The sequence below is a fragment of the Temnothorax americanus genome, unplaced genomic scaffold (genome assembly GCF_048541705.1).
Source record: "Temnothorax americanus isolate GAGA-0224 unplaced genomic scaffold, ASM4854170v1 Scaffold42, whole genome shotgun sequence".
NCBI classification, from domain to species: domain Eukaryota; kingdom Metazoa; phylum Arthropoda; class Insecta; order Hymenoptera; family Formicidae; genus Temnothorax; species Temnothorax americanus.
The window spans coordinates 928,434-953,970 of NW_027509570.1; the positions used below are offsets into that span (position 1 = coordinate 928,434).

Sequence of the window (25,537 nt, forward strand, 5' to 3'; positions counted from 1 at the left end):
AAGCTTGATTTTCCTCGGAGATAAAATGGGCGAAAGAAGTCCCCCTATAAATCAGAATAGGCCGCGTTATTCGTGTGTGGCTAGTCAGTTTGAGGAAAATCCGCCATTGTTTTCGCATTCAACCGGCCCGCTTTACCATGGACCGCGTAATAAATATTCGTACTAGGATTACGCCCGGCAGGAATAATATTCCTCTTTGTGGATCTTGGCTCCTTTGTTGCGGCCTTTCGCCAACGTCGGTGGTGACGTCAACCACCGTCGACGTAACGAAGCGCCTTTAGAAATTGCCGTCTTTGTTTCGGACAACCCCTGTCAAAATTTCCAACAAAAGTTACTGATAAGGGTTCAAATTGTTATAATAACAAATATTCTTGCATACATTAAATGATCTTTATCGGTGGTCGACATTTATACTCTGGATCATTTCTCCATTTTCATCTCAATTACCCGTCAAGAAATGACATTAAAATACGAAATTGTAGTAACGAAGCATAGATATTCTACGCATACATTTACAATTCAACATGAATATCTTTTTAATTAGTATATGATGATATTGAATATTAATTAAAAGCGATTGTTCTAGTGCTACTTTATTCAAAATCAAAAGTTATTTATGTACATTATTCACCACGATTTCCATCTTTTTATTTACCTATTACAGAAACTCCTCCTTTTCGTTCCTCACGTTTTTTCGCCGAATAAAGCGATTCATTGCCTTTCTTGCGCTGCTTTTATGCGTTTGCACAAATGACTGGGCGTGCCTCGTTTATTCGCGGGAGGCAAACCCTAGGCGAAAAAGTTTATTCATCAAGAAGGACTAGCCCGCCAAGTGGTTGGCTTGGTGACCATATAAAGACTGGAAAACTTGTATACAGGCTATACGGCCTGCACCCAAGGCACTTCATTCGGATTCATTCTTTCGGCCACGTGCGATTATCTCTCTTTCAGATTACACGCGATTGTTACAATTCGAAAAACTCCGCCCACAGCATCTTTATTTCTAAAAATCTGATGTCGTATAACACGTATAATTCCTTAGTATTAACATTTATAATAATTATATTACATTATCAGCTATAATATATTATTATATTATTTTTATAATTATATTATACTATTATCGAAATATATATATATTAATACAAATTCCTGAAAATCATTATTTTAATAAATGTATTTCAGCAAAGATATAGATAATCTAAACAAACTGAATTAATTAAATAAACATAATTGTTTTTACATATTGCGTAAAATGAACAGAAAGGTAATATAATCACAACAACAAATGCAGCCTTTCGGATGGAGGGAGGGAGGGAAAGGGGAGCGAGGGAGGGAGAGTGAGAGAGAAAGAGAGAGAGAGAGAGAGAGAGAGAGAGAGAGAGAGAGAGAGAGAGAGAGAGAGAGAGAGAGAGAGAGAGAGAGAAGAAAATGAACGGAGTGAGTTGAACACGTGTATAAATGGATCCAGGGGAAGGTGATCAGGCCAGAAAAAAAGAGAGAGAAAGAGAGAGAGAGAAAGAGAGAGAGAGAAAAAAAGAGAGAGAGAGAGAGTAAGAGTAAAAAGTTAACAATTTTGTAAACGGAAACGGAAGTCCATAGGCTAGGGAATTTGCGAGCGTGTGTGTGCGTGTAGGGTAATTAGATTATTAAGGATTAGTAAGGATAAGTGGTTAAGGTAGAGTAAGATTTTTGCAAGAGGCCTTGTTACCCTAAGGAGAAACAATAAAAAAAATATATATATATGTACATATAAATGCAGCCTTTCTTGGCACGCAATATTGTGTTGAAAATAGATGCATACAGTTTTGAGAAACAATAATTATCGATCGGATATACGACAACGTCTCGCGACACTGTGGCTACGAGAAACTGGAAACAATTTCTCTCATCTAGTTAACTTCATGGTTACGGTGAAATTTTTTCCATTGTTTCAGACGCAGTCGGCGCATATTCAACGTATAAGAGACTAGGAACTCGCCGTCGTCGTAATACCGTGCCTGCGTGCTCAACTATTCTAACAGCCGACGGTCACGAATACCCCACCGTTTTAAAAGGCCTTCATCCGTGTAAAAGCCTCGGTGATTCGGCGCTAATTATGAGTAACGACAGCTTTTAACGCGTCGCGGCACGCCAACTTGCTCGGCCGTTCTTACTCGCCACTCTCGCCAGTCCTTCTCTTCTCAAAGCATTTCTCAGGCTTGAAAAACAATGCCGCGTATTATGCACGAAGATATCACGGTAATTAACGGCGATGCCACGATGTACAGCTGGCGCACGTGAGAATTGAAATAAATTTGTAACAATGACAATTTCCTGCCTGATACAAGTAGCGCCGATGTGTCGTAAAATAGCCAATTAATCTCTGTTGTATATGTTGATACTGTTGCGTTACGTGAACTATTACGTTTTCCGATAAGCTTGTCTGATAGCCACCATGAAATCATTAACTCGGGGAAAGACTTATTTTTTATTGTGTTTTGTATCGTATTAAAATATTTATTAAAATTCCTTTCGAGTAAATATTATTATTTTTCATCATACGGCAATTTTGATATAACAGTACATATCGCACCCCGAGAAGAATAGTGTCTTAACTCAAAAAATTTCGATTTTTAGTTAAAAACCTATAAAAAGTACATATCTAAAATATTACTTATGTGCTATAATAATCTCAGAAGTCATATGATGCGAAATCCGCACAGGGCAGAAGTGTCGTTATTTTTTTAAACATAGTGCCATAGTGAATTGACAAAGTGAATCACAACAGATGACTTCTTTCAGAAACAGTATATAAGTTTCATTAAAATAAAATATCGTAATTATAATTGCGTTAGTTATCTCACGATTCAAAGAAATTGAATTAAATTTGTTTTTCTCTCTCCTAAAAATGATGAATTTTTAAGTTGTATTCTTATCGAGGTGCGATATGTACACACCATTGATATTCAAGTAGCAAATACGATGGGTATATCGCATGCCCGATATTCTATAGCGCTCGAGAGAATAGAACTATTTGCCATCCACGCTTATAACGCAACTCTAAATGCAAAAGGCGATCGTCTTCGAAGCTCATGGGATCCCACAACTCAGGCTATCGTACGATTGATATACATTCTGGCAAGGATCCCACCCTAATCTCGGATTGGATCGTGATCCAAGTTAATGCCAACCCCCAGAACGGCATGGCAGTTTATGATTCGTAAATCCGTGTAAATGTAGAATTATCGATCCTTTGATCATCATCTTGATATTAAGTAGTATATATTACGTGCAGTTTGGACTTGGTGATTTATTTAAAACGCAAATAAGACATTTTTCGGGTAGTCAGTAGTCATCGTTGAAATAAAGTTATCGAGAAGTACATTAGCGCTAAAGGAAAAGTAGTTAACATTCGCGAGCCATACTTGTGGCATACTTAAAGTCATCTTCATCAGTCTGCTTATTTCTCCTGGGATGCCTATTCAGCTTACTAAAAGCCGTTCCATTACGTCCTACGCTGAGGCAAAATCGCCAAAGTAAAATGAAGAGAATATTGAAAGAAAGATTTTGTATACGCGCCACTTGAGAGTTCGCCTTGGACGGTCAAACGGCTCGCAGTCCAAAGAACAAACTTGAGAAGGGTCAATCGAAGGTCTAATCCGCCCCTGAGCTTTGAAATAAGGTACACTAACCCGATAGAATGGGGGTTTCGCGGCTCTCTCTCTCCCTCCCTCCCTCCCTCGTCTCTCTCTCTCTCTTTCTCTCTCTCTCTCTCTCTCTCTCTCTCTCTTTCTCTGACCCGATCACCTTCCCCCGGATCCATTCATACACGGGGCCAGTCAGCAAGTTTGAAATTACATCGGCTAACGAACCACCGTCCCCGTCCTCTTCTCGACAATAATTTCCCGCCCCCGCCCGCCCGAAACCATTTCTCTCAGCTTGTATACCTGTTTCGGCGGCGGAGGGGAAAATAAAATTCTCGTCGATCGCGGTCGGTCCACCGAGGATCCTCCACGGCGGGATTCTTCCTCCTCTCGGCCCGTTCGCATCGCTGCGGACGAAAACTCCTTAATAATGTTCGCTCCTGTAAATCGCGGTAAGATTTCCGAGAAACGCTGACCACGATTTACCAATGGAAAAGTAACGTGCTGGTGGAGCCGCTTTCTTGCGTCGGCTAAGATTCATCCTTCGTCTTCATCTTGCTATCCCACCAACTCCCGGCAAAGAGAAGAGCTTCAGCTGCGTTTTTCCGTTTAAATCGCAGTGAAACTCGAAAATCTCCAATAAAAGTGGATTTCCGAGTGTTTTCTTGGCGAAATCGACGTACCGTAATTTTCCAAACGAAAAATGCGAGATTTACCAAGTTTTAGATATCTTGAAATGTCATCAGATATTTAAATAAAGATTTAAATGAAACAATAAGCCCGCGCTAATTGTGATACATATATATAACATAATCCTTTTTTTTAACATGTTACATAAATATAGCCATTTTTGTACTATCTCCAGCAGATATTCGGAAAGTATTACCGTGCTTTTTCTTTCGGCTACATGTCACAACAGCACGTCTGAAACACTCGAAGATTACGGAGGATCGTTGCGCGGTTTTTGTAGGGAGAAAAGAAACGTCGCCGAGGTAATTTCTTGCGATTTCAACGATCGAACTTCCTGCTACTCCAGGGAGACAAGAGAAGAGTAGGGAAGGAGACAGTTGTTGCGTCGATGGTAGCAGGCGAACGCGTGTAGAAATGTTCGCTACCATATAATGTATACAACGTACAACCGGAGTATATATGGGACTATATGGGCGATGCAATGCGCGCGAACTTATGTATATGTGCGGGTATAAAACGGCCCGTTCTCGTCGCTCCTCACCGCTTGCAAATCGCCCGCGAGATCGGCGAGTGTCCTCGAAACAATTTATGCTGTTGGGCGCGCGCCACGTCCGACGTGCCTTATCTGGACGCGCGCGCCGCGCTGATAAGACGGCGAACGGTTTCGCACCGGATGGCGCGGGAGTACAAAGGGGAAGGACGTGACGTAAGTGCGTGTAGGAGCGCCTCTTTATCCTGTCGTCGCCAGACACGTCCGCTATGATTCGTACATATGGCGCGCGGGGTGAGTTCCTCTTTCCGAGTGAAAAGGGAAGCACCTCCGCGCGCGATATAGAGGGAAGGAAAAGCGGCAAAGTATTTCTTCTACGCGAGTCCGTCACAAATTTTTCCAAACTATGTTCAACGATGAAAATAATTTATACACCTAATGCTCCATAAATTTATATATTTGTCAAAATTACAAAGTGTGTTTTAGTATTTTGCTAATTGACTCTCGAGATTAACTTTTTTGTAAAAGAATTAATATTGTATGCGATTTAAAAAGTTTTGCAGAATATAAAAGATCGCGTGATATATTTGTTTACCGGATGAAGAAGAATGCGCTAATAAATTCATTGCAAAGCGGGACGAATTAGAGTCACGTAAATCTCACGCGGCATCGAACGACGCGACGCGCGATGAATACCTAGACAGTATATCTGGAATCCAAATATAGAATGGACTACGGTGGCCAGTATACGGACTGTCGTCTGCTGTCTCGCGACAACGTCATGCGCGCACGTCGCATTAAAATACCTAATTAAGGCGACAAAGTACATGTCTGAAATTAGTTACGCTCCGCAACCCCCGTCGCTCTCTCGGCCCGTGGATCTTCGAGGCGTGCTCTCGGGCCAAAGGAAAGTTAACCGCGCGTACACGGGACTCGTCGAGGATAATGAAGAAGAAGGGGCTGCGTCTACGCGGCGACGTCGGACTCGGCGGCTCGCGTGAACCACGCCGAGAGTATTGAGTCTGTCGCGGGGAGGGCTAGCTGGCACAACCTGTGTGTACGTGTAGCCACGCAGCTCGCACATTCGAGCGCGGTTAGTCACGGCGCGGATTAACGGTTACGGCCGCGGATAGGCAGAGCTCGGCTTCGTTGCAGCGAGAGGAGAGGACGCGAGTAGTAGAGAAGCGAGTAGAGGACCGGAGGGAGAGAGATAGAGCGAGAGAGAGAGAAAGAGAAAGAGAGAGAGAGATCGCGGCCAGTTTAAATGCATTTGTATTTGCATTTACATCGGCTCGGCTAGCGGGTAACACGGCCGTGCGACCAAATTGCCACCGCGCGAGCGGACAGGCTGGGCGTACCGCCGAGCGCAGCGGCACGACGAATTCTTCGGAAATAAATGTCGTAAATAAAGTGCGCGCGTCGCGTCGCGGCTCTCTGCCTCGCGGCTACGTAACCACTCGTTTCGACTTTTTCGGTTTTGCCCCCTTCAATTTTCCCCGCACGCGGAGGCACGTGGAGGAAGGCGCATCGCGCGACGCGCGGCTGCGTAATCTACGGGAAGTCTCGCAAGCCGCACCACGCCTACGGCTGAACGAGTCACGTATGCACGCACGCATGCGAGGCGCGTGCAAATTCAACGGAGGAACGAAAGAATACGATAGCGCCAGACTACTTCGGAGTGCCCGGAGCAGCGCATCCGGCGTACTAAGCGATAATGCGGTCCTGCACAACGGAGCGAGGTTTCTCACTGAAGAAGTGCATATGGTCACGGAGTGATACGATACGATCGGCGGGTTCCACCTGGTTGTTTGCGCGTTTCGATTACGGTCTTCAAAAAAGAGGAAAGGAACGAGGATTGGCAAACAATTGAGCGATTGAATTATTCTGCTAATATCAAATTTTCTTTGACAATTATGCTAGAATCGTTTTGGTTGTCTTCAGAAATAGAATGTGACTTTTATGAAAAATATAATTGTATAAAGCGAGTGCCATACTTGAATTAAAAATCCAAATACACGATGCGATGATCGGCGTAGAGATTCCGCCGGGTTATGTGTTTGCGCATTTCGATTATGAATATTCTTTGAAAGAAAAGCGGGATGGGAATTGACGAGACTTTCGGCAGATTATCACATTTTTGTAGAATGATAATCGAAAAATCCACCAGACTTTTGCGATGAAACTTTCGTTATGTTTTTTTTTCTCAGAGTCAAAAATACCGAAGTTAATGTTAGATATAAAAGTACATACTTTAACTCACGCGAAAATCTAGAAGTAGATACTTTAACTCGCTCTCGCGATGAAGCTGTCTGGAGAACCTGATGTAGAAACAATGAGAGGAAATGAAATTTCCACGGCAGATAAAGTCCACTGGTATCTATCGGGTCTTCGATCGGACAGAAAGAGAGCAACGAGAAACAACTAAAATACGGGACGACCCGAAAGAAGCAATAAGGAGGAGAGACGACGACGCACTCCGAGTGCCTGAAATTAAAACACGAGTCCGGGGTATCTGGGAAACCGTGAAGAGTTTTATTGAAGAAACGCAAGTCGGGGCTACGGGGAATGCAACAAACAAAACGCACAAAGTATTGCCCGAAGACGGACGGGAAGAAATTGTTGACTCCCAATCCATTAGTTAGTAGACGATCTGTTCAGTTTCGCGACAAATAATACGACAAGGCTTCTACGGCGAAGCGAGGGATTAAGGTACCTTTCAAATTTATGTATCTCGTTTTGTTAAACTCAAGATAATTGACACTCGTTGCTCTTCTTTATGTATATCTTTTACACGGCAACTTTCCTTCACGATTCGAAAAGTACTAGTTTCTTCCAAAGAATAAATCTTCTCTCTTCTACTAATAAACTTCCTTTTAATCCTGAAAAGAAACTTGAAAAGCTAAATTGGCGCTTATTCGTTCCTCCGACTCCGACCGCCATGTAAAACGCGAAGTTGCGCCCCTCTGCAACCTTGACATTTTCCCTCGACGACGCGACACCTGTCGTTCGGGTGGATCCTTCGACGAGATGACCCGCCGTCGGATGGACGAACACTTCAGCGGCAAAAGCCAAGATGTCTGGAGGCCATCCTATCTACCCAGGAGATCAAGCGGCTCGATCTGGCTCCTCTCGAGGACTTCGATACATGGGGCGCGACGTGTCCGCGTCCGAAGTAACAAGAGCGTTATCGAGAGCATCCTCTCCCCTTCCTTCGTCCTCTTATGGAAACGCGTCCGTGCCTCGTCCTACACGTACCGGAGGGTGTACGCGCCTTCTCGGTTTCTTCCTCCTCGATCCCGCCGCCCCTTCTCGTTGTCATCCTCGTCGTCTCGACCGAGATCTAACCTGGATCCGATAGCGGGGTCGGCAACAATATCGATACCGCTGGTAACAAAGCCAGCGATTTATGGCGGCGATTTATTACCGTATTTATAGCGACCTCCCTCCCTCCGTCCTGGTCTGGCCGTGTACGACGTCACTTGAGTTTGCACGTATAACGCGGTCGGATTCCGTATGCCGTACTCGCGATAAAGGAAACTATTTTTGAAATTGTCGGGTATGACTCAGAGATCTTATTCCTCAGAGTCCTTGAAAACGAACGAGTAGAAGAGACGGAGAGAAACTTGGGACGTGGAAATAACGAGAACAATTATCTGCAATTCGACGTCTTTTTACGCGCGTCAAAAGTCATTGAGCCGCTATTAATACATAATACGAACATTCCGCCGGTGATCGACGAACGATATGTACATCGACGAATTACGCGAAACCACGATGAATTATCGGCATCATTGCGGTTTGCAGGGTTGTAAATGGAGCATGCGCTTGTAGAGATAGATACGCGCGGCCATTCATTAAATTTAATGCGCGTATGGTCGGCACATATCAATTCTCTACTTGCATTTAATATGTGAATTTCAATTTATGTATGACACATCACGGAGCGCTCCGCGAGCGCGCCTCGACCAAATTTGAAGGCGTGGCCATTACCGCGACGTTTCGACAATTGTCAACTGCGCGTAACATCCATCATCCCCTTTTTTTTTTACGCCTCGAGGTCCCATAATAACAGGAGGTTTTAAACGATTTTGCTTTTGACAAATATCGCGATGTCACTGTTACATCGTCAACGATTTGTTCTATTTCGATATATGATTTCGATCGGACTTTTTCATGTCGGCCCGTCGCGTACAATCTCACCGGGGATGTTTGGCGGTCGTGTAGGTGGACGATGGCCGATCCTTCAAAAACCGGAACTAATCTCCGCGGCACGACGGTCAGTTCTTCACTGTCAGCGTCCGGGGAATGCGACACTGAAGCACAGGACCCGCCAGTGCGTTTCTTTCGATGCTGGCTCCTCTCTCTTCATCTATCAATATCAGATCATAAAACTTCTTCGTTCTTCTGATAGCTATCGCCTCCAAGACCAAACCCCAAAATAAAATTGCGACAAGAATAAATTCGAGGAATTGCATTATCTATTACGCCTCTGAGACAAAATAATTTGCTGAAATTTTTCAGTAACTTTTTATCGCCATTTTATAAATTACGATTATTATGACAAAATTCTATCGCAACCTATAACTTCCGAATTATTCAGAAGTATTTATTAGTTCCAGAGTTATTAGATTATCATATATCGTTCGCGTCGTTATGCAATTTTGCAACCTCGTTGCAACACACACGAAGAGTTGAAAATATAATTGACAAATGTAATTTGAATTCTCATCGTGCTTTTTACTTCCAAAATTGGCTCGAAAGAGTATAAAACGTCACTGATAAAGCAGTGAATAAAAAACCAGGCTGGTTGGAATTAGTATGCACACGCACGGAACTTTAAAGTTGAAACCGGTACGAAATTGCATTTGTGGAACGACGGGAGGCGTGCTGGCAATTTGTTAATTCGAAACATCGCCCGGGTAAAGGGGACGGGCGGCATGATTGCGTCATTAACAACGAAAAAGCCCACGACGGATGGTACAATGTAGCAATATTACATTTTTAAAATTACATGACCAATTGGGGATCGTAGATCGGCAGGACATGTTTATGCATGAATCCACCTGTTAAAATGCGACGCATACTGACACAATTTATGCTTGATAATTAATGCTATTTCGAGATAGAGGCGCGTGGAAATGAAAGCGAAATTAATCGCATTATTAGCGCGGCGCATCCGTGACGAAGAGCGATCGGAGATTCGAACAAACGTATTTCTCGCGCTCGAAAAAGAATTATATATATTATTACCATTATATATTCAAATGTCGTAATTGTCAGATAACGATAGCTTTCAGTGATACCATTTTCACTCTGCGGATTGCCGGGATCGAGGGACCGCGGGAATTTTGTCCGAAAAGTCGCGCTGACAAAAACCAGAATGTAAAATCGCGCGCGGAGAGAAAGTTGAAGAAGGAATGCCGACGATTTCGCGTGCCGAGAATTTAAACCAGGGAGAGACGTGCATACATTAAGAAGCGGGAGAGTGATTTGTTGATACGATGAATTGCATTACCACGCAGCATCGAACGCAAAGGAAGACTATCGTTGCGGCTGAAGGAGAAAAGGAAGGAGGATTCGGCATATGCTGGCCGGATACAAGCCACGTAATCGCCTTTTGATTCAGCTTCGCGTGATGCATCAAGTCGACTATGCCTCGTTGCACTCAACGATCTAGTAGCAGAGGTTTTACTGTTAATCCGCGCGGTTAGCGTGATTGGCGATTGTGCGAATGAAGAACGCTACGAAGAAGAAAGGGAACATGTCGGCTACCGCGACATAACGACTTCAGGGCCTTAAGAGCAAAACCAATTGAAGCTATTCGTTCCGATGTGCACGCGTTTCTAAAGGAGAGCAGTAGTTAGCGTGAATTTTTCCTCTTCCTCTGTTCGAACAGCGAAGATCAGAGGTTAACTAACAGCTTCCTTGGCTTAAACGCTACTTTGAAACTTCGATATTCTCAGCTGTTATCTGACAATAGCCTATAAGAGCGCGTAATTACACGATACAGCTTCCTTCGACGTAGCAATTGTTAGGAACTTATATTGATTTGATGAAGCCTGAGAAGATACTGATTTTTAAATTAAATAGAATTAATGAAATATGATCAATATTGAAAAAAAAGTTAAAAAGTTATAAAACTAAAAAGTTATTATATTAAGAAAGCTAATACAACCATCTGTAATATTTTATTAATTCTGCGTTATAAAACAACATATACGTTATAAAATTGAATAAAATATTTTATAACTGTAATATTTAATTGAATACTAAAAAGTTAATGTCGTAAGACACGTGAATGTAAGCACCGAACGGAAAGTTCTTACGATTTTACGTGACATCGACGCGCTCGCTTAAGCGTGGCCGCAACGGACGAGATTGCGGCGACTCTCGCGTCCGTGCTGTAAACTTCGGTTAATTAAGCGGCGGATTTAATTCGGGGTGCGGGACGCGGGGTGCGCGCCGCGGCCGGGGGCCAATTTTCCGCGAATCGTCATTTATCGGGGCCGGCCTGTAAGGGTTATGCAAATTACGCCGCTGGCATAATTCAGCACCGCCGGCAGCTCGCCGCTGCCGCGAATTAAAGCCGGGCGTTCCCATGCAAATTCCTCGCGTAGATGGCAGAGACTGCGCGGTATAGTGTGTCGTTACTGCTCGAAGGAAGACACGCGGTGACACGAGCAAATCAAGACATTGATACTAGCTTACCGCCGCGAAGGGGATAGAGTTACGCGCTCAACAAATTCGCGCGGACTCGACATATTTCACTGGCTTGGGTACGCCCTGCAATACAATACATTCGTTTCTACGACGACGAGAATAGAATAGGAGCAACTAGAAGAACAGATAGAATAGAATTAAATTCTAATTGTATTACAATAGGAACAACAGTTTTCATCACGCGATATATTTCTACTTATAAATTATTCTGCAGACTAGAAAATGCCCGAGATTTTATTAATGCCAATTATAAACGTGAAATTCTCATACAATTGTATATAGTTTCACGTTAGATTCTGATGTCATGTAACATTACAAAATTTAAAAAGAGATTATTAAAATATATAAAATAACAAATGTACAAGATATTTTTATTCCAGAAATATTTTAAGATCGATTTTGCGATGATGTGTTATTTGCTTAAAAATAGTCGTTTGATAATCATTTAAATCGTGTCCTTTTCGATAACAATTTTAATGCAAGCTGTACATATCGTCGTCCACGTATACGGAATGCGCGCAAAATTTCCTGCTACTTTTTAGCCGCGAATGTCGTCAAATTCCACGACGAAATTGTTTCGGAACTATGTAGCTGGCTTTTTGTTTCGGTAACGCTGCAAAAATCCTGGCAAACGACAGTGAAAAAATGCTCTTCTTTCTTTCGTTGCCATTTCGGGCGGTGGTTTTCGCTCCGGAAATTTTCACCCGTCGCAAAACTTTCTCGTACGCGCTTGAGCGGCTTTTCGAATATTTTTAATGCCAGCCGCTGCTAACGAGTTAAGTTGATGAATGGCAATATTCCCCTCCTATTATTACATCGCTATTTTATCGCGACGCGCGTTATGCCGGTATCTCTAAATTTTCAACACCGTCATGCGTTTAAATTATTCGATATTCATATTTATCATATATTTGCATAACAGTAAACAGAAATTCCGTATTTTTACATATTTTAGAACGAAAAAATGCCTGAAATGTGATACAAAACAGAAAAATACGTGTCGGGAAAAAAAATAGAAAAAGACGACAAAAAGACATCAGTCACAATAAAAGAGCGACATTTACCGATGTCGGACGGCGTTTAATTTAGCCCGCCAAATATTTCCGCTTCTTTCGAACGAAAGTAATTTTAAGGCTATGGTTAATTTATTCAACGCGCATAAGTCTTCGCCGCATCGGTGGCAATTCGTAATTTCAATTTTCATCATTTACGATTGGATTCCCCGGGCTCGGGAGAATCATGGCGCAATCCTCGATAAGATCTCTGCAGCTGCCTCCGCACGCATCCCGCGCACGATCTTTCTTTCGTTAAGCGCAACGCGGTAACCTTTCCGAAACGGTCATATATAATACTTCTTCTCGTCCTCGGCATCCTCCTTCATTTCCTTTCGACGAAAAGTAATTATTTGAAAAACGATATACTGTCGGGTTTCGCGTTACACGCCGCGCGGCTCGGCGACCTGTAACGCCGCGATGCGCACCAGCCGCGATGTGCGCATCGCTATCCGGAAAACTTGTGCGAGTCTTTTTACAGCCGTGTTTTATTACGGGTAAATCCACTCGGCAGACAGTGCCGCGTGTGCATCTCATGTTTTTAATGGGACCCCGTTGCGATAAATTCACCGACCGTTCCTTTAACCGCGTCATTCAAATCTTAAAGCACTCATTACCCGTTCACCTTCGCGGAGGAGAAGATACCTTCGCTCTGGATTTAATACTATAAGATTCACGCTTTGATACGCGCGCGTGACGCGTTGATATCTCTCGCGCGAGGTAAAAATCTTAAACCGAGCGTAGGTGCGCGGCTAAAAACCCTCAGGCGGTTTGTGTTTGGTCACCCTACACGCGTCGGCCTACCGCTCGAATTAATGACTTTACCGGCCACACGTATACGAGAGACCGATTCCACGTCATTCGATCGCGATACGTCTGGACGATTCATAAACCACCCTCGAGCGGCACCCTCGCGCGCGCGCGGCGTGGGCGTTTTGTGCCGCACGGTAGCGCGGGGTCACAAGCGTGCGGTGCGTTACCCGCATGTGTGTGCGTGACTCTGCGGCGCGTTAACGGAAGTGAGTAAAGCGCCGCGCGCTACAATCTGATTCACCGATCCTCCTCGTAATTGCCTGTAGATCCCAATCGCGATTAGCTGGGAAATTAATACGATCCTGTATCTGCGATTTATGTGTGATCCACCCGTGGATTATGCACGCCCCGTGTCGGTAACTCGTGCGTAACCGCGGCCGTCGTTTTAAACGTTTGAGGATCCGTCCGAGAGCATCCGCTCGCTACGGACGCTAGGCTCTTTCGCTTATCGCGAACGATCATGCGTCTTGAAACGTGATATGCCGTTTCCGAGATGGTAGCCGTTTAGCCAATAAACACATATTAAAGGGAGCCAATAACATCGGTTAATATTTTTTTCAATGATCGGAGAAACGGTCACTGTTAGCGCGCTCTATAGCTAAATCTCTCTTTATTTCTTGTTACACGCGGATAGATGCGCTTTATCGTATTTATTAAAAGCTTGATCCATATATATTGCATTTTTTTTCCATGTTCTCTCTCGTTTGTTTCGATCGATTCTAACATCTAGGTCAGGTTGCGAAAAGAACGAGACATGACATTTTCGTGTTATCGGGCATCGAACGGTCGATTCTACATTCCGCTATCGTGATCGCGGCGAGAGTTTTCGATTAAAAGAAACAAAAAGAAGATAAACGAAGAGTATCGCGCGAGAGAATGGAAAAAACGAGAATTTACAAGAGAAAGAGGAAAAGAGAAAGGTATTCAAGCTCGTGGTTGGCGAATCGCATTGCGTTAAAGGGTAGCCCGATACACCATTCCCGGCGACTCGGGTCAACAGGCATTGTCCGGCGGAATTACCACCAACGGGCACCTGTGATTAAATGCTCCGCCTCTCATGCTTCCAAGAGAATCTGGAGAGCAGACGGAGAACGAGGGAGAGGGAGAGAGAGAGAGTAACTAACGGAAATGGAAGGTGAAAGGGGGACAGGAGAGAGGAAGCAGAGGGATACGTACATACCTATATGGGGGCTGTTGGTTCTGCCATCCGTGCTTGCATACCTATACCTTCCCAAACCCCTCGACCTTTACCCCCATACGGTGACGGGATAATGCCCATTGTTTCGAGCATCCTACGCATCCTTGGTCCAGGACGTGATACCTAGAAGCCTTCCTCGAATGCTTGCGTCGCGATACGATACATCCAAATGGTACCTAAATACCCGCCTAAATGCGGCCGCAACTGGATCCTCCAACAGGCTTCCGCTTCGTCCGATCCCGCTCAAGGACTGCCGGATACCTGGCCCGACGACGATCGGCATTCAGGTGCAAATTGGGCACATGCGGCCATGAATGTCATCTGTGATTTCCGACCTTTCCGAGCGCTTGGTCATGTTGCTCGTTAAAGCGCGTCTCATTAGGTGGATTTTGCACCAATTATCGGATGCAATTGGTTGCAGGGAATAATGAGCAGAAATAGATTATTATTGATATTGATTTAATAATGATAAAGAATATAAATTGCAATTTAATAAAAGAAATTGATTTAAAAGATAACATGATTGCTGCATTAATAATTAATGAGATATATACTTGTTGATCTTAATATATCTATCAATATAATAAAATTGTTATAGGTAATAAATTTTATTAATATAATTTTTTTTTTTTTAGTATGCGTTTTTTAATAAATATAGAACATTATTAATTAAATATAATTTATTTTAAATCAATTAGAATTTTTAAAAATATGTTATCTTAATTACTTAAAACGAAAACACATACAAAAAATTGATATAAAATAATTATTTGTTATAGTTTACGTAAGAATAAAAATATAAAAGGAATATGAGAAAGTAATGCAATACACAGATATTTTTTGTAAACTTTTATGTACAAATATGACCAATATTTATACAACATATGTTCCTACATCCATTTTGCTAATACCATATAATAGCTACTCTATTTACAAAACTTTTGTCTCTCAAAACTTTGTCTGCGTTATAAATTTGCATTTCGTTTGCTTATGACAGTGTGGGTTTTCATGATTTTTTTTAAATCCATGGCCCCAAACGACTCTCGAGTACGTTGGCTGCGTCAACGCGTCCCATCAGTCTTAAATGATTCAGTAAATCTGCCAGAGCCGTGGCCTCGCGATGCCTGGCTTCCCATAAGTCCAAAATATGTTCCGTTGGACTCGCTTTCGTCGCAAAGTAGTCGACGTATCTTAAAATATTGCCTCGGTTTAAATCCTTTTCGTAAATCCGTAAAAAAGAAAATGTATTGCAAAAGATTAAAACTCACCGGTCTACTTGCAATCTCTGAGCGAGCATCCGCCAATCATTGCCGCGTGCACTTGGCGGATCTAGACATTGGCATAGCTGCTTTCTAAGCGTCTTAGAAAATCTGCAACAATCGAAATAAAATATCACATATACATATCAGCTTCATTATATTTTTTTTTAATTGATGAGAGTATAAAATATATTTTATCCTATTTTTAACGCGCGCGCGCGCGCGCGCGCGCGCGCGCGTGTGTGTGTGTGTGTGTGTGTGTGTGTGTGTGTGTGTGTGTGTGTGTGTGTGTGTGTGTATGCGTCAATGTAAAAAGTACCTGAAGGGTCTCGGTATGACGGATTCCGTGGACCTCGCTGAATTTTTCCCTCGTAGAACAACAGAGGACTCTGTCTTGTTACCATTTCTCTTTCCGCTCATGTTACTCCTTTTTACAAGATCGAGATCGATCCTGAGAAGCAAGCCTTGATCCTCGAAACCACGTTGACAAGCACGAAGCTCAAAGCCGAGCCTGAGGTCGCCGACGACTTTTTCTATCCTAAAGGAACGCCGGATGCTAATCCTCGAGGATGCCCAGACGCGCCGGTAAGGTACTTCCTGCCTCTCGGCAAAACCGCTCTCTCTATCTTCGAGATCGACGCGAAGTGCTGTGCCGCTAGCGCGAAATCCGAGAGTACTGTGATCGATGTAAATGCTACCCAAGCGGCGTTCCTGCGAAAGGATTACACACAACTCGCGGGAATAAGACAACCACCGGGCAATTTGTTATTACGAATTATAATAATACTCTAATGTCCATTTCTATCAATGCAGATTAACTTTATCTCTGTTTAATTTACTTTTTATCTTTGTCTAATTCTTAGAACTAGAAGAGGATAAAAAGTATTATAAGTTAAACCGAGATTAAAGTTAATCTACATTGGTATAGAAATATATAAACACAAGTACAGCGTATATTTATTAAGATTTAAAATACATATATATATTTTGTACTCACTCGTTCGCTTACGAGCTTAAACGACGCTTTGGTGTCCTCGAGTACGTGGCATCTGATGTGATCGCGTTCGCGAGACGCGAAAACCGCGACGCAGAGCCGTTTCACGGCCAGTCCAGGCGCGACCACCGAATTTTCTCCCGCCACCGCGTAAACGCTGGGTGTCTCCGTGACGAGAAACACCCCAGCGTGATCGAGCTGCGCGAACGGTTGACCGGGTAGATTCGTCGGGTCGCCGCCGAGCATCAACACCTTGCGCCACGTCGTCGCGGACGGCGAGACGTTCGAGCTCGCCGACGAACTCGTGGAGTTGTTCGAACGTGTCTCCAGGTCGATCTCCGTCGACCACAGACTCATCTCCCAGTTTCCGGTTCTCAGCTCGGCGCAGTGCTCAAACTGAAGGATCACCGGCTTCACGAGATCGACGCTCGCCGGACCGCAGGCCACCACGGCGGACAGCAGCGTGAATCCGGGCGGGAGATTCGGTCTGAAGAAATTTTCGCCGAGCACGGCGAGATGCAGACTGTGTCGGCGACCGCGCGGGATCGCACCTTCCGGCACCGACATCGAAACGCCCACCTCGGGTACAACCAAAAGGGCGCCTTGCTCGTCAATTATGGCTCTCACGATGAAGCCACTACCGTCATCCGTCGTGGATCGTTCGTTCTCGTCCGGTCTTTCATCATCGTCCTGTTCGTCGTCGTCCTCGTTGGTGCTCTCTGGATTCGCTTGATACGTCGAGCCTGAGAATATACGTATAAAGATTCCCGATAGACGAAGAACCTTCATCTCCGTACGCAAAAAAAATGTATCTAAATTTATGACTTTTGCGATATTATTTCAAAATTTAGAGTTTACTTCAAAATAAGAGATTCAAGTTACTTGTTCTCGGATTATTTGGCAGGGAAGTGGATTTATTCGAAACGAAACTGATTGTCTAAAGAGCTCTCGTGATCTCGAATTTATGGGAATTTCTTACGAGAAGACCGTCCCTCCTCATTATCCGACATGCCGCGTCCTCGTTGCGAGTTCTTGCAAGAAGACCTAGTTACGGAGGAGCTCGGCGATGGTCTCGTTGTCGACGGTAATGACAATTGCGGAACGTCATAATGATGCTCGGAACAGGATCTGCACATTGCGCCAGCGCGTCGTAAGATTATGTAAATGTAACTGGATACTGATTCATATTATGTACCGTGTTCTCTCATTATTTCGATTGGTACATAAGATATATATACCTGGGTAGTCTAGCGGCGTTCGATTCGTCTATCACATGTTCGAGACGCTTGTCGTTAGCTAAAACCGAGCGCTCGTTCTTAGAAACGACCGATTTTGCGAGATCACCCGGACGACGAAAGTCCAATCTCGCCACGCCGTACAACGCTTCCATTCTCTCTTTCCGGCGCATCAAGCGAACGAAGAAAATCGTCGTTACGGCCAGAATTATCGCGGCTAAACTCAAAGTGATCCACAATGCGAGGATATTTCTGTAATCGACCGCTCGAGTCGCTACAAAGAAAAATATCTCTTTTTCTTTTTTCCATTTCAGACGGAAGCGTTTTTAAAAATAATTCAACCGGTTTCTTTACCTTCCTTGAGTACTCTTGGCCCATCTTGCCCGAGCGCTGCATGCGATAAGAAGGGAGAAATGTTTCAAATAACAAAGATATAACGTATATATAATTTTACATCGACAATTTACATCGCGGGACTATGGAGTCTAAAGTAATTAATCATTTTGGAAGGTCCTCGCGCGCAAATTTCAATTTTATCCACCGGCCATTTTATCGATGAGTCACCGCGTATGCAGAGTCATCGAATTTTACGAATAGCAATCGAATGCGGAGAGCTAAAAAGGACCGCGCTCGTTCCAAATAAATCGTTAGGCACTCGAGTGCGAGTCACGAAGAACAATAAGAAGGCAGAAACACGGGTTGGGGCCTCACCATTACATCGATCCGCGGAGCAGGACTCGACGATGACGTCCTTGCCTTGACAGGGACGACCGCCGTTGCTCGGCGGGGGATCATTGCAGGATCGCCTCCTTACTCTCGAACAATCGGGACCGCATGTGGACCACGAGGACCAAGTTGACCATCTGCCGTCGACCGCTGCGTGCAACGGTACAAAGTAGAAAATCTCGATTAAATTGCGATTATCTGATTTGCGAGACGGCGAAAAGAATGGATACATCTGTACCGTGTATCTCGATCGGGACGCATTTTTGTAGCGCGCTTAAAAACGTTTAGTACATGTCAATACGGGGCCTGTGCACGCGTATTAACTCTTGTATTCTATTACGATTTGCGACACAATATTACTCTATGTTATTTTGCTCTATATTATTTTGAGTGGCGCATGAGTGGAGTCTTTGTAGGTCCACCTACCGGGGCAAGAAGGATTGCATTCTACCCTTTGTGTGGCTGGCCCTGGGCACGTTTGACCGCCGTTGATTGGAACAGGATTCGTACATGTTCTTGTCCTCTTTTGTACGCCTCTACCACAGCGAGCGCTACACTCCGACCATCCGGACCAGGACGACCACCCGCCGTTCACTAAGAATGGATCGGAAAGAGAGAAAAAAAAGGATACAACGGCGAAATTAAAACAAGAACAAATAACACCTTGTTACACCCCGCGGCTCGAACAGGCCACAAAACATGAGTGAGTTGCTTATCCAACGCGACGTCAATTAAAAATAAGAGAATCAAATTTTAATCATCGTGAAATCTGCAAGCGCATCCACTACAAATTTAGTTATTGGAGGAGCTGAACATGTGATGAATAACGCGCAGAATAATACAATAACATCTCTACAACGTCTCTACAATTATTTTTTGGAATACAAATGTAAGATAGATTTATATATATGTATTAATAATATTTTAGATAGAACATAAAAGAAAAATCTTTTTTTTTAACTTTATACGATAAATTGTTACAAAGCTATAAGCTTTTTTATCATCTTTATCCATCCACTTCCTCAATCATCGCGCACGAGCGTGTTCTTCAACCGCATTCGTTCGGCGATTTGCACAGTAAAAAGAAAATTGCTCACCGTAGACGGTGAGCACCGCCGGTTCGCTGACTCTCCTCGCGGCGATGTTCTCAGCGACGCAGGAATAGTTCCCTTGATGCCTCAATTCGGCCTCCCCGAGGAGCAGATGCCCGTCGGCGGATTGTACAAAGCCGGTCGCGGAGGACATCTCGTTGGGGTTCGCGTCGACGGTGGCGGAAGCTGCGCCAGCGGCGGCCGTCTCGAGAGGAGAGCCATTCCTAAGCCAATAAACCTTTGGTGATGGTACACCCAAAGGCGGCGAGCATCGCAGTTCCGCATTGCGGCCGGTTTCCACCGACAGGGAATACGGCGGCGACAGGAAGTGCTTCTTCAGATCTATAATACATCGGCACGATCGGGCCGCCGGTATCGGGCGGGTTTTTTAATATTCGCTCGGAAACACGTTCGAGAAGAGCGGGAAATGCGAGAACGGGAAGAGGGAGAGTGGCACTCAGCGATATTAGGGCGCGCGTACAGACGAGCGAAAGGGCTTTCTCTGTCCGGTTTCTCCCCCTCTCCCCTCCCCCCGAACCATCAGAAAGACGGAAAAAGATTTGCGGCGCGTGAACCACAGAATACATAACTGCGGTCATTCGTTCGGTGTGGCTATCCGTCGCGGTATTATTTGCCGCACCACGTCCGCGTTCAAAAAGCGAGGCTTTCATATCGCTCGTGAAGAGCGTAAGCACCGACCGCGCGGCCATGGTACCTCGACGTGGCGGTTACGCGCTTTAGAAGCTGGCGGAATTCTATGCCACGGTATGCAGACCCACGACTGATGGATGATACGTCCGGCATCACAAAGTATACCGCGTTATGGACCATCTAGACCGATTCAAATGCATTCCGGCTTACGCTGCCTTCGCTGGCTTCGAGATATTTTCACGTGATATGTCATGTGCCAAACACAATTTTAACGTGTCATTGAATTTACGTTTTTTTTTTTTAATGTAATTTTTTTTCCATAGACATTGGGTACAATAATTCGTACAAGTCGTACAAGTCATTCGTCGCAAAAAATCACTTTTACTTCCTAAACGTTCGGATAATAGGTTCCCACTTCGAATTCCCATTACGCGATTCGATCGTTCAATTTGCAGATATCTCATTTTTCTCGTCGTCGCCGTCGCACGCGCGTTCGAATGTATTTTATATGATCATAAAATATTAAAGCTTGAGACATGAATAACTCAATGCGCGCCGCTATTATCCAGCTAAATTAATTGTCGGCACTTGGTTCTATTCGGAAATAGGATAAGACGGTTGTGCAGAAAATCGTTCTCCGCGAATCGTATACACATCGATTCGATCGACATCCTGCATTCAATTTCGAAAGCGCTTTCTGTTTGCACGCAAATACCGATTTAATTTTGCATCCTGTTTGCCACGCTTGTTTGCGCGGCGTGGCGCGACTCGAAATATCTAAATGAAAATTGCTCTTGCGTTGCACTTTTTACGAAGCGCCCAATCCCGAAGCAATCCCGCATCGTTATTGGAATCACATACACCGAAATACCAAAATACACTTTTCATATAGCTTATCTCGCAATGTATAGGCGACTTTATTTTAGCTTTGATAACCTACAAGCGTTCCGCAATGAATAACAGAGGTTCTCCCTCGTTTTTCGCTGGTGAAAAAAAAACGCAGCCGCTATTCCGGGGCTTACGCGTCTGTCGTTTCATTTGCGATAGAATATCGATTAGATTTTGTGCTCGATTTGCGCGTCACAGGACACTTGATAAAAACCGAATCGTGTCCGCTTTGTCCCTTTAATTTGTCCCATCTTTCAGGCTCTCTTTTTGCTACAAGGTGCGGGGGAAATTAAGCTTTTACGTCGAGTTTCTTCAAAAACTTTAAATAAAAATCGTGTTACCAAAATTATATTAATAAAGTTACTAAATAATGGAATGGCGATGTAACCAAAGACCCCGGACCATGTTCATCGTACAAATTTGCACAAAAATGTTTCTAAAATAACTTTGTATACGTGCGATTGCAAAAGGAACGCAGACATTTCCATGTTATCAACAATCGTAATATAATTTTATAATCCAAATTAGAACATAAATTACAAGAACGCTCGAAATAATTGTTACAGACTGTTCAAGGGCCTCGTTCTTCCCCCTTGTGTTAGCATGAGTGAAAGTGACGTAATCTCCTGAGTTAGAGCACCTCACGTACCGCAGAAACGAGCGGCATGGTCATTACCGCAATGAGAGAAAGAAAATCCTTTCGTCGCGTCGGTAAACTGAACATTCAAAGGAAATCGAGGGAAGACAGGGGACATACAGGATAGCGGGGAAAGAGAGAGCGGGGGAGAGAGAAAGAGAGAGGATGGGGAGAGCTCTCTACTTACAGGCGACCTCAACCGTAGCGGGCTGGCCCCGAATTTGACCTGGTCCCGACCATGCCACGCACTCGCACTTGAATCTCTCCCTCCCGAAGTACTCCTCGACCTCGTTCCTCGTCACGTTCAACTCGACCTCGACGACCCTCGTTCCGGTACGAGGGTCGACAAAATCCTGCTGCTGCGAATGCTCGGCCCGGTCACCGTTGCAGCGAAAATACACCTGCGGAAAAGAGCGGCGGAGAGCCGGCGGTAGGGAGGGAATGTGTATAGTTTCGCGTGCCATGAAAGAAACAGCTTGTCTTCGTTAAATTGCGGCTAAGTAGGTAATAAGAACGAGGAGAGAGGAGAGAGTCGCCGCACGAAACTCGAGCCAAGAAGGAGATAAAGACAAAGGCATTTTGTGGAAAGCTCCAACGGGGGTTGTATATGAGAGCATCAAGGGAAATGATACTTCCATGTATTCATATAATACTATGGAGTAACTTGTAGTGTAGTGGTAATAAGAAAATATATAGCGCGGAATAAATCTTCGCGCAAAGCGTCATATAGAGACGCGAATCATATATCAAGATTATTACAATAAATACGTACCTGAAGTGCGTGCGCGGCGCGACAATGCAACGTCGCCGGTTTCCCTTTAACGACAAACGTGTCGACGGGTTCCGCCAAGAAAATCGGCAGGGAACCACCAGCGATGAGATCGGTATCGCTGGTTATAGTCGCGGTCTCGTAGTCACCGTAGTCGTAATCTTCGACAGGATAATTCTCCTCGTCATCCTCCTCGGCGTCATCCTCCTCCTTCGTACCTGGCGAGCAACGCAGCACACGCTTTATCCCTCTTGCGAGCGAAAAAATCGATAATTCCAGCGCGTTTTATTCCGCAAATCCGATAAAGCCGTCAGTCTAATCCCTCGGCGGCATTATCCATACGTCCCCGAAATTTTTCATATCGGATCGATTGAATTAAATCGTCGCCGCCGCGGGCTCTCGCTCTTGGTCCATCGGAGGGATTAAGCCGCGTCCACCACGATAAAGAGAAACGCCGATGGAGACGCGTTATCGGATTACTAATGGCGCATTATCAGATCCAATGACGTCCAACAACGATCCCCTATATATCCGATCGTCTTTTCTACGAAAGTGTATCGTTATCCGAAGACACACGCGCGCGCGTTCGAAACGTCGCGCGGCGTGGTATATTTAGACGTCGAGTCGGATACGCTGGAACAGTAAAGTCGGGCTTAACGATGCGTGGCGGATTTTACGCCGTGTATCAGCCGTGGCGAGACACGTTCGCGCTTAGATCTCCCGGACTTTACACTTCGTGTTCGCCGTCCCGCACCTAAGTCCCGCAAGAACTTTATTACATCCCGAGTAACAACTGCGCCTCTCTCTTGTTTGAGTGGTCGCGGTAAACCGAGCACCGGCGGACCGATGATTACCCCCGCTGTCACGCTCATGAGAAAACATGTCACGATTCGCAGTGAGGGGCTTTCGCGAGGAACGCGAGGCGTAAATTTACGCCGCGATTCGTACGGCTCGGGCACGCTTTCGGCCGGAAGCGAGCGAAATGAATGTTTGGTCGCTCTGGAAAGTGCCGGCAAACTTCCGCGCTGCAATAGTTTTGGCTGGTAGTTAAACCGATATTTTGAGTGCACTTAATGAAATAGAATGTTTTTAACACGTTGACTGCCAAGCCATATTTAGGAAAAAAAATCCCCGATGTCAATTTGAGTTATGTTAAATTATTCAAAACCCAAAATATAATGTATAAAAATAATAAATATTTGTGTTAATAGACGTGTTAATAAATATATAAAGCCGATTTCACGGTCTCCGATTAATGTGATCCTCCGATTAAACTCACTCTGCATCTCTTTCTAACTGTCCCCCTAGAAAGAGACGAAGAGTGAGTTTAATCGGAGAATCAAGTTAATTGGAGACTGTGAAATCGACCTATAATAAGATAATAGCCAAATCACCAAATACGAGTTAACTCATATTTGGCGCAGTCAACGTGTTAATAATAAATTCATTTAGCTTCAAGTAACGTGCGAGACGTGCATTTCGTGCAACTTATCTGTTCGAATGCTTGTCACAAGTTGAATGGATTTATTAACGTATCGGAGATAGTCGACAGGTGTCATCAAACTTAAATCTACTGCTTCATGCTCCGTTACTTACTTTCGAGCGTGCTGGCAAGACGAAGAAGCGTTAAAAGAAGAATACTGATCCTCAGCTCCATCGTTACCTCACATTTCACTTAAACCGGTCTTTTTATTTCATGCCACTCGAGGAAATTATGCACAACGAACTTCGTATTCTACGCTGACACGTTTCATTAGTGTCGCGCTTGTTAACCACGAATGATCTTGGCTTCATAGCCGGTGATCATTGTCAAGTGTCATTGGATATTTTCTATAATTTTAACAAACATCCGCGATGCATCGTCGTATGTTACGTCAATGAATCATGCATCGAGAGAGATCGACCTGGCCTTCGATCGAACGGAGATAGAACAGATCCCGATCGTCTGTGCGTACGCAAGAATCATAGATTATAGATCCAACGTTAGAGGGTCATATTCACCTCACATTCAAATTTTTTTAATTTGCAGAAGAAGATCCGTCTTCTTGAAAAAAAAAATGCCATAAATAATTAGTTGCGGCTCGTCCCGAGAACTACATGACGAATTTGAACGAGGGTGCTCGCACTTGCATGGTTGCACTCGCGTTCGAGCGTGCGAAAGGGTGGGGGACACGTGACCGGCTTCGAGCCCCTCGCATACGACGGTGAACGAAACGAGGGAAACGAGGAGTTCGCTAAGGGAGGGTGGTCGCACCGATGCTCGCGGGTCGGCACGCGGTAGACGACTGAACTTGCCGACGTGCGCGCACCTCTATATATACATATATATACGTCTCACTTCGATACCGACGCTCTTCTTCATCCCCTTGTCGTCGGGGGTGCTGCTGCTCGCTGCTGCTGCTGCTGCTGCTGCCAGTGGTGGCGGTATCCGCGGCGGCGGCGGCGACGACGGCGGCAGTGGTGGTGGTGACGTTGATGGTGGTGGTAGTTGTGGCGCGATGACGCCGGAGGCTGGCGCTTTCTTCCGCGAATGTTCTCCTTCTGAGCGATGATCGACATATCACTCTCGCACCAAATATGCATCCCTCTAACTCTTATATCCGTCACAGAAGTCGTTTAACTTTTCACTGGGCGTATTGAGTATGAAACAATCTGTATTCCTTTTTAAAATAAATTTCCGTATTTTTTTAAGAAAAAA

General features: G+C 44.5%; 1 protein-coding gene across 1 annotated transcript; it reads right to left on the minus strand.

The window, feature by feature from the left end:
* Positions 1-15,431: 15,431 nt before the first annotated feature.
* Positions 15,432-25,202, minus strand: LOC143902969 (netrin receptor UNC5C). Its single transcript, XM_077416253.1, has 13 exons — positions 24,436-25,202; positions 22,843-23,057; positions 22,258-22,471; positions 19,901-20,236; positions 19,230-19,397; positions 18,789-18,953; positions 18,432-18,467; positions 18,081-18,351; positions 17,822-17,970; positions 16,846-17,585; positions 16,168-16,559; positions 15,858-15,959; positions 15,432-15,779 (listed from the first exon to the last, which is right to left on the minus strand). The coding sequence occupies exons 1-13, from the start codon at positions 24,494-24,496 to the stop codon at positions 15,608-15,610; spliced, it is 3,021 nt and encodes a 1,006-aa protein (XP_077272379.1). The 5' UTR covers positions 24,497-25,202; the 3' UTR covers positions 15,432-15,607.
* Positions 25,203-25,537: the final 335 nt, after the last annotated feature.

Excerpts from the sequence above, each read along its gene's own strand:
- LOC143902969 (XM_077416253.1), bottom strand. The coding sequence starts at position 24,496 with ATGGAGCTGAGGATCAGTATTCTTCTTTTAACGCTTCTTCGTCTTGCC. Across the intron at positions 22,472-22,842 it reads GCGCCGCGCACGCACTTCAG|GTGTATTTTCGCTGCAACGG; the intron begins GTACGTATTTAT and ends TCTTTTCCGCAG. Across the intron at positions 17,971-18,080 it reads AACGCCGCTAGACTACCCAG|ATCCTGTTCCGAGCATCATT; the intron begins GTATATATATCT and ends CGCAATGTGCAG.